The sequence below is a fragment of the Ptychodera flava genome, chromosome 19 (assembly GCF_041260155.1).
Source record: "Ptychodera flava strain L36383 chromosome 19, AS_Pfla_20210202, whole genome shotgun sequence".
Taxonomy (NCBI): Eukaryota; Metazoa; Hemichordata; class Enteropneusta; family Ptychoderidae; genus Ptychodera; species Ptychodera flava.
The window spans coordinates 16196689-16210975 of NC_091946.1; the positions used below are offsets into that span (position 1 = coordinate 16196689).

The window sequence follows — 14287 nt, forward strand, 5'->3', positions numbered from 1 at the left end:
TGTTTGTGCTGAATGTTTGTGTCAGTGGTTGCAAGTTTCTTCATCCTGTCCTGTTTGCCGTCTCTCTATTATGTGTGAATCTATTGTAAGTCCCCCCATTGCCTTTGCAATCATGCTATCAAATGCCACAGTCACATGTGATTATGGGAATGTCGGTTGTAAGTCAGTTGTGCCACTGCAAGATCTGCAACACAACACGGAATGGTGTGTTTACCAGTCCATTGCTGGAGACCACTGCTTCTCGTCAGTGAGCCCATTTCCCATCAGAAGCCACCATACTCCAGTCCCCATTCCTGACACAATCAATACCGAGACATCAAATGATGAAACATCAAGGGATAGGCAGAACAATATATGTGCAGTGAAGGCCGCAGAAATTGTGTTGCAGAATGTATCAGCGGTGCATATGCTGCACAGTATGAAGAAATGGCAACAACACTTGTCAAGAAAAAAATAGAAGCAAACAGAAGTGATGATAGTTTGATAAAGGTTAAAACAAAGGGCCAGGTGAGTTTTTTACCGCATTACTCTTGCTGATCTATACCCACATATCAATATACAGTTAGATTTTGGAGTAAATTCTTCTGATAAAGCTATCATGGAATATGATAATTTGTAAATTTGTATTTGTAATAACATTTATTTGGTTTTGTAGTACATGTGTGACCTGGTAGTGGTTCAACAAATTAATTTCATCAAGTAATGAGCTAGTCCAATTTCATGAATTTATCACCCACATATACTTTTGAAAGATAAATTTGGTTTTTCAATTTTTGGTGTGATTTTTTTCAGCCATTGTGTTTAACATATACACCAAAGCCACGAAAAACAACCTCAGAAGCTAGCACTAGGACAAGACGTCAGAGGGTGTTGCAGTTAAGTCAGAGGAGAGACATTGTCAGTGGTGGTGATGCGATGCTGCAGCTGAGTGAGAGGAGGTGAGACACCAACAAAAGGACAAGAAGGAAAATCCTCCAGATCTTGGGACTCACTTCTGACATACCTCCAGGTGCTGGCCTTCATTTGGAAGTTGCTATGGGAACAACATGGGCTGCCAAGAGGAAATTACGGTGTTACTTCAAGGCATGGCATGTGAATATTGGAAGTGAGGTATGTTATGCAGGTCATTTTCCCCCACACTCATCAAGGTCACTGTCCTTCTTGACCTCACAACCATGAATTTAATAAGTCATGTTTGGAAATTTCTGGAAATTTAATTAGTTGTGTAAGGGAGAGAATTTTAGAACAGTAATTAGCATGTCAATAAAGTTCTAGATTGCACTTATATGCTCTTATATAAGCACATGAGTATTAATATTGGGACAGCAGGCTTGCAGTCAGACTTTTGGGATTGTGTGCAAACTCTATTATGATCATGTAGAGAAAGACTGTGGATAAGTAATCTTGTTATCACATATTACTGAATATATGTGTTACTGTTGTTTTTGCATCTTGTTCATATTTGTCTTCAGGTCTAGCAAACTTACCTGGCATGGTACAATACCTACCAGTGAAATTTGGATAAAGTTAGGTGGGGACAAGGGTCAGGGAACCCTGAGAATGGTTTACCAAGTTGCTAACATCAGTAATCCAAATGTAGCAGATAATACAGTGATTTGGAGTACATTTGCAGCACCTGATTCCTATTACAATTTAGAAATAGCTTTAGCTGTTAACAGAGGTCAGGTAGACAAACTGGATTGCACAAAGTGGAAGTAAGTCTAAACATGCATACTGTGTTTTACTAAACAATGAACAGATTGTACCATATATCTATTTTGGTACAATATTTGGAACTTAAGATACATACATATTGGTTATCCAAGTTTAATACATGCATTATACTGCTGATCCAAAAATCTGAAAAACAATGTGCAAATCTGACCAAACTTATGCAGCATAAATATGATACCTACATTAAATAGTACAAAAGGCAAAGTTGTTTTCTTGCATGTACAAAATGCATTGATGTGTAGAAACATGGGCATTAATTTAGAATGGTGTGGACAATTATTTCAGGGACAAGACACTATTAGCACGGATGATGGGAGATTATGAGTATCTGGCCAAGAGTTATGGATTGTCTGGACCAAATGGTATGAAATGTATACTTGCATGCTATGATTTATACATAAGAAAAGTTGAGGCACTGACAGGACAGGCAGTTTATTGTGTACACTTCAGTTTTACCTATGATTTATATGTGTACGTCCTTGACCTATCAGTTTGCAATTTGTGCGTCTGTAAATAATGAGCATGCATTGTGTATGATATGCTGTAGAACACAATTATGATAATTTGTTGTAGTTTTTCGTTGACTTAAGACATTCACAGCTAACATTGATTAGTCAGATAAATTTAAAGGAAGGGGTACACAGTGGGTCAGATCTTGATAAATATTTGCAAGCTATTGACAAATGATTGTTTTCCTCTGTAGAAATTCTTGTGTTTATTTCTCAATTGAATTCTTACACATAGTATTAATATGTATACTGGCAATGCAAAATGTAGTAACCATGAATTTCTTTGAAATAAATATTTAAATTGATAAGTTTGCATATTACAGGTACATCCTCTCCAAGAGTTCACACATGCACATCAAATTGACTTCATGAACACCAGTCATGTCTATACCTACTAAGGTTTTTAAGTAATTATGTCAGTTTTTGTTCCTTGTCTTCCTCACATGAAATAATTTAGGGAAATATTTTTGCGTATGCTGTGTGATCAGCAAGGAACAAGCACAGTTGCTGAAGCAGGAACAACTATTGTCATCAATGACGATGAGAAACCTTGATGATATCAGAAAATGTCACAGTGAATTTCTTTCAACTGGTGGAAACCTAAGGCATGCCATGCAGCACTACAATAGTGTCAGAAAGCCACTTTTCAATGTACCACTGCACAGAGTATGTACTAATCAATTCAATCCACTATGTTGTTTGCTTCCATTGACCAACTAAACATATAGCTCTGTTCTGTTTCAATCAGTTCACTTTACCTTTCTCTGAACAGTTCAACAGACCACACTGTGACCTATCTACATGTATGCATGCCACTATGTCCATAACGGTGTGCACAAATAGAAGTTTATTAGTGAAGCTATATGAGAAAACAAGTTGACAATGAAGCCAGCACATATGTCAGCATTTGTGATCAATCTAGTTGTTGTATATTTTTATGTAGTGTTTTCTTCATAAATAGGTAGGTATGAAAGTTACAAGATATTGTCATACATTAAAAGTAAAAGATACATGTGCTAACCCTTATATTTTATCACAGGTTGCAGTCCCAGGGTTGCACATCAGTCCTGGCTTGTTTTAAAAGTTTTTCACCATGATGGAAGCTAGCTGTGCAGTACTGGATATCAAGATCATCACGAATCTGGAGAGAGATGATGACATTGATGAACCCGTGCTGAAGCCTGCTGGATTTGACACATATGTGGCCATGTTGAAACAAGTCGAGACATTACAGTGTGAAGCGAAAGAACTCCAAGAAGAAGCTAAGACCTTGGCTGATAGTGTTGAAAAGGCTCTCCTTGCTGATGATGACTGTGACAATGATGATGATGATGACGACAACAGTGAAGATGATGGCAGACCGCCACTAATGACCTTGGGCAAAGTTAAAAAAGCCCAGGAGAAAGTGCAGGAACTCAGTGAAGAAGCTGACAGGAAGGTTAGTATTTATTAATAGAAGACCATACTACATTAACAAAATAAAATACATGATTTTGTGATAATTTTGAAATCTTGTGAGACGCAATTAATTTCAGTGGCAGTGAGTTGCTAGCCAAGTCAAACTTTTTATCAAACTGGAATAGTTGCCATGTTAAATAAACATGTAATGTTTGTTTAGCCTGTATCATGTGAGAACACCCACAGATAACCTGTCTAGCAACCTGAGATCTCAGAGGGTCTCCTTCATCTTTGAAAATGGCATATTGATACCAGAAGTAAGATCATTTTTGTGATGATAAGCAATAACATTGTCAATCTCAAGTGCACAGTCATGTCTATGCTGCATTTTCAGAATTTTTGCTTGTGCACATTTGTAGTGCAGTCAATACTTTCCAGACAACACAGTGTTTATCTTTGTTTTCTTAGATATCTGAAGCTACAGACGTAAAAGCGAAACTGCCAAAACAATGTGGTTTTGTAGTCTGCGGTATTGACCAAGCTCTGCAGTCATTTGGTGTTGGACGTCATTCTTACCACGGGCAGGCATTCATCGGAAATCATGTGAACAAGTGCTGTAAAGTATGTGTTTTACAACTGTACACTGTTTTGTTGCTAAAGTCAGTAAAAGGTTCAGTATTCTGCTTGTCATGATTTTCAAGCTTTCAGTGTCAGATTTATTATGTGTTATATATATACTACAGAAGATGTATTTCGTCTACATTATTTTGACCTACTTTCAGTGAAACAACTCTGTTTGCTTCTTTGAAAGAAAGTTATCATATCCTTTTTTTAGCTCCCATAGCCATATGTATATATGGCAATGGAAGCTATTCTTATAGGCTAGGGAAATGTCTGTATGTATGTATGTATGTCTGTATGTCTGTATGTCTGTGTGTCTGTATGTCTGTATGTCTGTATGTCTGTATGTTGTCCGTCAACATCAAAAACTCCAAAACCGCTGTACATTTCATCTTGATATTTGGTGTGTACATGGATGATGGGCTGTAGATGAGATTTTGTTCAAATGAAGTTGTCATTGCCAAAAATATGCAAATTAAGTGAAAAAATGTAAAAACAGTCAAAATTGAAAAAACTCAATAACCACTGAGCAGATTACATGAAAAATTAGCATGTAAGTACTTTGGGCTGACATGAAATGATTGTGCACATCTTGGGTCAGTATCTTGGACTTGCTATTTTTCATGAATTTTTTTGTAATTTTCTCCCATTTTTGGTCAAAAAATCTTCTTCTCTGAAACCACAAGTCCGATTGATTTGAAACTTGGTATGGAAGTGCATAGGAGTGACCTTTCCCAAATTTGGGCAAATCGTGGTGAAATTTGCATATTTTTAGTTTACACGTCCATAGACTCCCATGTATAAGGCAGATCTCCATAGACTCCCATGTATAAGGCCACGAAAAATAAAAATTTAGTTTCTCATCGTATTCATATTGCAAAAAGGATGCAGTGACACAATTTTAGTCCCCACGGATGAAGTCCAGTGGGCTTATAGATTGGGTCATGTCCGTCTGTTCGTCCATCCGTGAGTCCATCCGTTCACGCAGATATCTCGGATATTTTGACAAAATGTCACTGACCTTGATGACCTTTGATCTCAAATATACATATTTGTCCAAAACTCAGTAACCACAAGTGCTACCACCCTTCATGTATGGTATGATGGGGACACCTTATGACGCCACATATTGTACCTCATTAATTATGCACATATCTAATTTTGAGCGAGCCAATAGAGCTAGAGGTCTGATTTTTGGTATATAGGGATAACTTAGCAATACAATTTTTTTGACAAAATGTCACATGACCTCGGTGACCTTTGACCTCAAATATACATATTCTTCCATAACTCCGTAACCAGAAGTGCTACACCCTTCATGTATGGAAAGATGGGACACCTTATGACGCTACATATTGTACTTCATTTATTATGCGCATATCTAATTTTGAGCGAGCCAATAGAGCTAGAGGTCTGATTTTTGGTATATAGGGATAACTTAGCAATACAATTTTTTTGACAAAATGTCACGTGACCTCGGTGACCTTTGACCTCAAATATACATATTTGTCTATAACTCAGTAACCACAAGTGCTACAGCCTTCATGTATGGTATGATGGGACACCTTATGACGCCACATATTGTACTTCATTAATTATGCACATATCTAATTTTGAGCGAGCCAATAGAGCTGGAGGTCTGATTTTTGGTATATAGGGATAACTTAGCAATACAATTTTTTTGACAAAATGTCACGTGACCTCGGTGACCTTTGACCTCAAATATACATATTTTTCCATAACTCAGTAACCACAAGTGCTACACCCTTCATATTTGGTATGATGGGACACCTTATGACACCACATACTGTACCTCAATAATTATGCACATATCTCATTCTGAGCAAGCCAATGGAGCTGGATGTCTGATTTTTGGTATATAGGGATAAGTATAGGAGAGAAATTTTTTGACCAAATGTCATGTGACCTCGATGACCTTTTACCTAAAATATATGTTTATGTCAATAAATAAGTAACCACAAGTGCTATGTCCTTTGTATTTAGTAGGATGGGAGACCTTATGACAACACACGCTTTATCTCATTAATTATGTACACATCTAATTCTGGGCAAGCGAATAGAGCTAGAGATCTGATTTTTTGGCATATAGGGATTAATTAGCAATATAATTTTTTTTTCAAAATGTCATGTGACCTCGATGACCTTTGACCTTGATCATACATATATATGCATATCTCAGTAACCACAAGTTCTATACCCTCCAATTTTGATAGGATATTAGACCTTAAGATGTCACATCTTGTACCTCATTTATAATGCGCATATGTATTTCTTGGCTGGCCAATACTGCTAGAGGTCTGATCATTTTTCCCGATTTAGAACCATAACTTAAACATGCCTCATGTGTTTCAAATTGGGAACAACGACATAGACCTATGTGCCCATAGATCTCAACATATACACTCCAGTGATACTTCTTAATGACCTTTTCCTGCCCCATCAAGACTAATACTCCTATTACAAGTGGGGACTATGTCATTGTAAATGACTTGTTGAGTTAATGGTTGTATCACAGTATTCGATATATCTAATTCTATATTTTTTCCATTTTATATTCTGAATAAATACATTAAACATATTTCACTGTCTCCAGTACATTACATTTAAGTATTTTCACTTCATGCACTTTATCCCTTTCACACATGTTCAAATATCTGACCAGAAACAAACACTAAATAGTCAAGGATGGGAGTTACAGTGTCATTGACGCTATTTTTATTTTTTGTGTTTCAGTAAGAAAACATTCAAACGTTGTGCAAGAGCGTCATCAGGACCACAGCAAGAATATGCCCATAGCTGAATGAACAGGCTGCACACATTTGTGGTCTGTATAAGCCAATATTTTCAAAATTTGCAGCCTGCCATAATCTTTAGAGTACAAGCAATAGAATGTCAGATGAATATATTAGCATTCTCAGTTCATGGACCAGTATATGTAATGATGACTTACCATTTTAGGATGTTTTCACATGTTCAAATGAAACTTCCTTCAGTTTTATCTTACATGAAATATCATTGGAAAAGTTGAATTTTTAGCATGAAAATATAAGAATGAAATACTTCTAAATGCTTTCATTATGATTTAGTATATATACTAACAAGTACAGATGTAAATAACCTTGTTTTGCTTATCTATTTACAGAATACAACGACCCTGGCAGTTGCAGGTGTCCATTTGATTTCAAGTATTTCTCATTTTTTAATTTTGTCTGTATTTTCATATTGTATTTAAAATGAAGGTATTTGATCATTTCAATTTGTATTTTTTTCAGTTTCTGTGTACCTTTCCTTTTCGTTTCCTATATTTTTTGTAAAGCTCTTTATTTGTCCCTTTTTTAAAATACAACTTTGTGGGATAAGTTACTTTTGATATTGAGAGTTTGTAAAAGATGTTTGCCCGAAACTTTGTTATCGGTACATGTAATTTATTTGAGTCTTGTCCTTCGATATGTTACTTCAAGAAATAAAAAAAAATGTTTTATTCTATATGCACGTGCCTGTTTTGATCATTTATGTTATGGTTTGAAGTAATTTTTAATAACATTACAGTTAATATTTGCCATTGTGCTGTTAAAACAATCACCGTATAATACAAATAAGGCAATAATACATTGATTTCTGCCTATATGATGAAAAAGGTGCCTCTCTAATTTTTGCCGTTTGTGGCACTGTTCTGTGGCTTCCGATTGAATGTGTATCCATAAAGTTCGCACACAAGTTAAAAGTCTGGGCCTGCTGGGTATCGCTTTAAACTGCTTAGTGTCACTTTTCCGACAAGCATTTAATTACTCCTTGGCCTAATAATGTCCCTCTCTCTGTACAGTATTATGTATAATTCTGCACTGCACGTACAACAATTAGAAGTCGCCCCTTTTGACAAAATTAAAATAAACAACACGCTTTTTCAGAATTCCCAGAGCTTCAATGAACTAGTGTTATTACATTTCTATATAATACTTATAGCCCCTAAACTTGTAATAATAATAATAATAATAATAATAATAATAATAATAATAATAAAATTTATGGATTATTATGTTGTCCCACTTGAAGTTTGTTCCTGCGCTGGGGAAGCTAGGATGTCTATTTTGTCCTATTGTGTTCAAGGTAGTGATCGTATTGTTTTTACTAGATTGAAATATAGATATATGTTACTCGTCAACACGTTATCGATCGCATATTTCTGCTATAAGGTTTTGTTTTGCTTCGTTGTTTGTTCTGAGATGTCTGTTGTAAACTTTGTGTGGTATCACTGCTTGACGAGTTGTTTATGACGCTTTCTTGTTATGTAATCAGCAGTGACTTGAACTGGTGTTCCACTTAGATCCATACACAAAACAGCAAAATGTTCATAAAACTGTACACTAAACGCCAACCATCAAAATATGAACGATTTGTAGAGTTGCTCTCCTTTTACTACATACAGATAAACATTTAAGGGATAATTCTTCAATTGTGATGACAGTATAGTTGCTGTGTATGTTCATCATGGAAGCATTAACATTGAAACACAGAACAGTTCTCTTCTTCCACTGTGAATTAGCAAAACAGACATTTTCGAACAATCTCTTGTCCTTCATCAGTGTCCACACTTGATCTGACTGAAAGATCAAAAAGCGGAGCTGGAGGTGTGAAAAAACTCCAGGTGTTAAAAACGTTTCATTCTCACAGAAAATGTGTTAAGTGTGGACATTGCTGTCCACTGACTTTCAGGATGTCACCATAGATGCAGTATCTCATATTTTCCAACATTGACGTTGAGTGGTGGATTGTTTACATTAATGTACATGGCCTCTAATAATCTTCTTTTGTCAACGTGTTGTTCTCTATCAATGACTTTGACTGACAAAGAAGACAATTCTGGAGGCTTGTGTTTACTTTCTGAAATATGCTGTCGGATAGCTGATGGATATTTTTTCTTGTGTTCTTCAAAGTGTTCCCTTAGAGGTCTACTGGTCTCCCCTATGTAATCGGCATTGCACCCTGGTGCTTGTCTTCTTAGTCAGTCAAAGTCATTGATAAAGAACAACACGTGGACAAAAGAAGATTATTAGAGGCCATGTACATTAATGTAAACAATCCACCACTCAATTTGACACTGACAAAATTCATTTGAACAAATTCTAATCTCCACCCCTTGGTGCACCTATACACAAAATACTATGACGGTCGCTGCTGTGGGTTTAGGAGTTTTTGATCTGGACCTACCGATAGTTTTCTCATAGACTGCCATGTGTAAAGTGAGTCAACATTTTTTGCTGAAATTCCAAAATCAAACTTCTTTTACACTCGATGCACTGGTACCCACCATAGCCTAATCAAACCGATTGATATCAATAATAAAACTGTCTATAAATGCTCAAATTTTGCTAGTTTTATATTGGAAAAAATTGTTCATAGTTTTCCCATATGTTGGGTCAATCATGTATGATTTTGAGTGGAATTCCAAAATCAAATTTGGTGTACACATACGCATTGTACCTACCCTTATTCTAATCAAGTACATTTATGTCAATTACATGTATTAGACTTAGACATCTATAAAGGCACATATATTGCTAGTTTTATGTTGGTCAAAAAAGTTACTCATATTTTTCTCATAGACTCCAATTTAAAGTGAATCAATATTTCGGTGAAATTCTAAAATCAAATTTCTTGCACACGTATATGCACCTATAAATCCTCTTCTAATCAAGTACATTTATATCAATTAAAGAACATCTATAAATGCACATATATTCCTAGTTAAAAATTGGAAAAATATTGTTCATTTCTCAAAGAATACCATTTACAGTGAATCAACACTTTCGATGAAATCCAAAAATCAAATGTCTAGTACACATAAGCTCTAAGTTTACCTCCCACTTCAACCAACTACGTTTGCATAAATTATAAAGCATAAAGAAAAGTACAGATATTGCTTGTTTTTATGGGAAAATTGTGGATAGTTTACACATAGACTCCATACGTTATAATTTGATATCTTTGAACGAAACTCTGTATTGGCAACATATTGCCTTCTAATAGTTGCGCAAAAATGGTGACCCTCCGCCCCGAGGCTGCATGAAATTTGATGTCCTTCAAAAATGCTTGCAACACGATTGGAACTAGTTTGGGATAATTGGACGTTAAAGTAATGTCGATTTAATCTACAAATGTTATCTCATCTGCTTTTCTTTATATATTACACACTTGTTTTTATGAGTAATTTGCGATATTGCAACATTCAGCTATATGGCACCTAACACTTTTTGAGAAATTTACAAAATATGAAAATCCACTTATCCCAAATTATTCCAATCGTGTTTTGCCTAAAAATTGTAACTCACCCCCTTAAAAATACTGGCCCTCCCCCTGTAATTTCTGTCAAATCCCTTAGAGGGAAGAGATTTTCAATATTATAGCAAGTCAAAAGGGAGCATTTTTAGATTCTCCCTCCAGAGGTGTTTTGTGAATGCAGCCTTAGTGTTTGTTAAGAGTAATATACTCACTGCAACTGAATGTGCATCATGCGACAAGTCAAGGGGCACACAAAAATCAAATTCGTTTCATACAATGCCAAATTCCCTTTTTTGCATACAATTTAAAGTCCTCACTTTTCTTCTAATGTTTGTTCTCTGCTGACATACTGGCGCCTTGTATGATCATGCCCGGCTACAGGCGGACTAGGACTAATAGTCTAAGATACATACTATTTTTTTAATTAAAGGATAATGAAATATTTATATCAATAAAACCGTGTTAGTATTTCACCAGGGTTGAGCTTCCTTTCTGCTCAGCAGTATTCGATAAAATCAATGAACGTACTCGTGTGGGTGTATGAATTGTCTGTAACATAGGCCGGGGCATCAAATATACAGCAGCATATACAAAGGGAAGCAAAGCAAATCCTCTCTACCACGGCTTTGAAAACTTTCGGTTTTACTAGCTCTGCTATTTAAATCGCTGTATCTCCACCTCTTGACTGGAGTGGACTGATGGTTGATAAGGTGACCGTCAAACCTGCCATGCTTTGCCCTCCGTAATTGTAACCTTGTGAAGCTATCGCTCTTAAAATGTTGTAGACAGTCCTAAGATACAGATTCTCGATCGCTTGGTCCTGTTCATAGCGACATCCAGGATCTTAGGAGCCGTCATTATTTACGCCCTGGGAGTCGAAGGAATGTGAATGGGGTCACTCAAAAATTGAAAACATCAAGGGATTGCTCAAAATGTGGAGATGAAGAAGGGGTTACTCAATCTTTGGTGCAGAATAAACTGAAATACCTCTCAGATTGCACCATTGCACACATCAATTTCTCAATTTCACAGGACGTAGGACAAAACTGAACTGTTGTGAATTAATCCTATATTATCACAGAAACATATATTTTACGTCACTTCTTCTAAACCATTTTGACATTTAGGCATACCGTATTCAGGCTTTTCATTAGAAGCTGGCAGCTGGAGAAATGACACAAGAAGGTCACAGATTTTCTATTCCTGCATATTGTTCGGTCTTCAATCACGGCAAACTGAGACTACAGTTACATGTATTGGTATTTAACTTTTCTAAGGGAGGGGGTCAGTCAAACTTTCCTGGTTAGAAGGGGGGGGGGGGTACTCAAATCCATCATGGTTGGCAGGGAAAAAAGCGCTTATTGGTTGAACGCTCTGTGATGTCAGTAAAAATTACAAATAACCACAAAAGACGGATAAAACTGCAGGAAATGAAAATTTACACAATACATTACTGACGGACCAGCAAGAGGTAAAAGTTTACTAAAACACTGGAAAATTTAGAGGTAAAAACAAGATTGTAAAATGCAGAGGATAGAAAAACTTCATAAAATGCAGATCATAAAAACGTTATCAAATGCACAAGCCAAGTTGGTCGTATATGGACAAAAATACCGGGATTTGTATTCAGGTCGTTATACGTCACGGCAACCGGGCTTCTTTGTCTTCAATATTGGTGCCACGGAACTTTTTGTGCATCGATCTTCGATGTGTTTGTCAAACAAACAACATGGCAGCCCATATTTCTCCCACGATCAAAATTTGTCTGAAAATTTGTAAAAATCTGTCTAAATGTTTAGAGTCTGACAAAATACATCCACTTAGCAAATTTTGAGTCTTTCTATTTTATTTTTGTCGCCAATATGGGGGTTCATATCTGTATGGACCCCTCCGCCCCCTGAACGCACAGAGTACTTTCATGCGGTAGACATGTAGTTTCCATTGCAAGGCAGCACGCGGAGCCTCAAAAACTCGTGTATAATGTAGTAATGAAATCAATGAAATCAATATTTTCATAGACTACGACAATAGCAATCGAAAAACGAAAACTCAAGAGTGTAACGCTTGTATATTCCGAAGGAATTATGTGAATAATCATCGGAAACAACGATTTCGAAACTGGTCGCATTACCGTGGGTCCTGTAAGCATTGCATGCAACGGGGGTATTGTCAAGACTCTATCACAGCCCTTCGTCCGCCACGCAGCTCTTTTTTTTTCGTTTTTTGAAAAAGATAATATATTTCCACATAGTCACAAATAAAACAAATCTACATAACTGTGAATGCATTAAAATTACAATGCGTCTTGTCTGAAGACAAAAAAAACAAAATAATTAGCTGTTTAATTACAAAGATCATCATATGAATGCATTATTGATGCATTCTTCTCCTTCAAGTCTTACAAGGCTTAAAAATTTTGTGATAAAATCCTCAGTTTTGTTCATCATCTTATAAGTGAAATACAATGTATTCATCCATGAGGAGAGATAGCATTTCAATTGCATGACATAGGATTGAAGGGAAACTTTAATCCCATCAAGAGTAACCGAATTTCGAATATTCCAAACTGTATATTTTACAAAGGAAGTAATACAGTAAATAATGTCAGAAGTTGCATTATTATCATTTCGATTCCTGCAATTGCTAATCTTTTGATATTGATATTATAATCAAAGTTGTGTTTTCTGACAAAGAAACAAATACATTTCTGCCAGATTTCTTTAACACATTTACACTCAAATAAGATGTGTTCCAGTGTTTCTTCTTAAATTGAAAGTTTTGGCCAAGCTTCCTATGACTAGGCCTCGATGGAAAATCTTCCAATTTAAATCATTTACTGAATTGCTGACAATTCCTGTTGAATTCAAGACGGCTGAATAGAGTAGCTTTGTAACTTTCAGTGAGGCTTAGATTCTCAGCCCATTTTTGACCAATCTGACCTTTGACTGCATGCCATTTCTTATCAACTAATTTCCAATAAAGTGACTTGGTTTTGACATCACTTTTTGTCAGACCATAGCTCTATCCGCTACCATATTTGTGATGCGCCCTCAACGGTCTTTCTAGCAAGCGAGGCTCACCGAGCCAGCTGCGTTATAGCGTAGCGGAACTTGGTATAGTAACATCGTTCATATTTGGGTTGTTTTTGTTTTGTATGATATTGTGTATATTATAAGTGTATATCATGTTTGGCTGTTTTATGTAAAATGGCGAGATGTCCCGTAATCTACATGTTTTGATGTTAATCCACACTGGAGCGGAGAGACTAATGTGACACTGCGATCCTTTGACGCTGAGTTTCGAAAACAGAGTTTTTCTTCATCATTCGCTTAAAATTCATTTTGATTGGCGAGACATGTTAAATGGTTGATTGTTTTTTGTTTTAGTATGTCTACGGTTTGGTCTGTTGTGTTTGTGTAGGCTCATGTGAACCTGAGTTCAAACTATTGTAGCTTTTGTGAAGTCTGGCGCTTATAATTGTATCGCCTATATTTCTGTTCCTTCTATATGCGATTACTGGTTGATCTTGGAACAGGTTTTAAGTGTTTCCTCTTTTTCAAGTTCACTCCAGTTTTCTGTCAGAGTTTGCTGGATTTTTGTCGTTTCGATGTACGGGCTATATGTTGTTATGAAGACTACAGTATTGTTGATGGTGTTATTTTTTTTTTTGTTCAAGTTGTCTTTTTTCTGCTTCCATGACCTGTGTCTCTGATAATGCGTTCTAT

The 14287-nt window shown here is 36.1% G+C and overlaps 1 protein-coding gene across 3 annotated transcripts; it reads left to right on the top strand.

The window, feature by feature from the left end:
- Positions 1 to 214: 214 nt before the first annotated feature.
- LOC139118697 (uncharacterized) lies at positions 215 to 7728 on the top strand. Of its 3 annotated transcripts, XM_070682115.1 has the most exons (8): positions 215 to 507; positions 793 to 1110; positions 2020 to 2096; positions 2701 to 2909; positions 3283 to 3681; positions 4110 to 4262; positions 7017 to 7107; positions 7426 to 7728. In XM_070682115.1, exons 5-7 carry the CDS (start codon positions 3337 to 3339, stop codon positions 7017 to 7019), a joined length of 501 nt encoding a protein of 166 aa, XP_070538216.1. In that variant the 5' UTR covers positions 215 to 507; positions 793 to 1110; positions 2020 to 2096; positions 2701 to 2909; positions 3283 to 3336; the 3' UTR covers positions 7020 to 7107; positions 7426 to 7728. The 3 variants fall into 3 exon arrangements, with proteins under 3 accessions (XP_070538216.1, XP_070538217.1, XP_070538215.1); XM_070682116.1 differs by lacking the exons at positions 215 to 507; positions 4110 to 4262; positions 7017 to 7107; positions 7426 to 7728 and adding an exon at positions 1473 to 1715 and having other exon boundaries at positions 976 to 1110; XM_070682114.1 differs by lacking the exons at positions 215 to 507; positions 793 to 1110; positions 4110 to 4262; positions 7017 to 7107; positions 7426 to 7728 and adding an exon at positions 1296 to 1715.
- The last annotated feature ends 6559 nt before the right edge of the window (positions 7729 to 14287 follow it).

Coding starts and splice junctions, on each gene's coding strand:
- LOC139118697 (XM_070682114.1), top strand. CDS start 1,429: ATGTGTTACTGTTGTTTTTGCATCTTGTTCATATTTGTCTTCAGGTCT. Junction 2,097..2,700: donor TGGATTGTCTGGACCAAATG/GTATGAAATGTA, acceptor GAAATAATTTAG/GGAAATATTTTTGCGTATGC. Junction 2,910..3,282: donor TCAATGTACCACTGCACAGA/GTATGTACTAAT, acceptor ATTTTATCACAG/GTTGCAGTCCCAGGGTTGCA.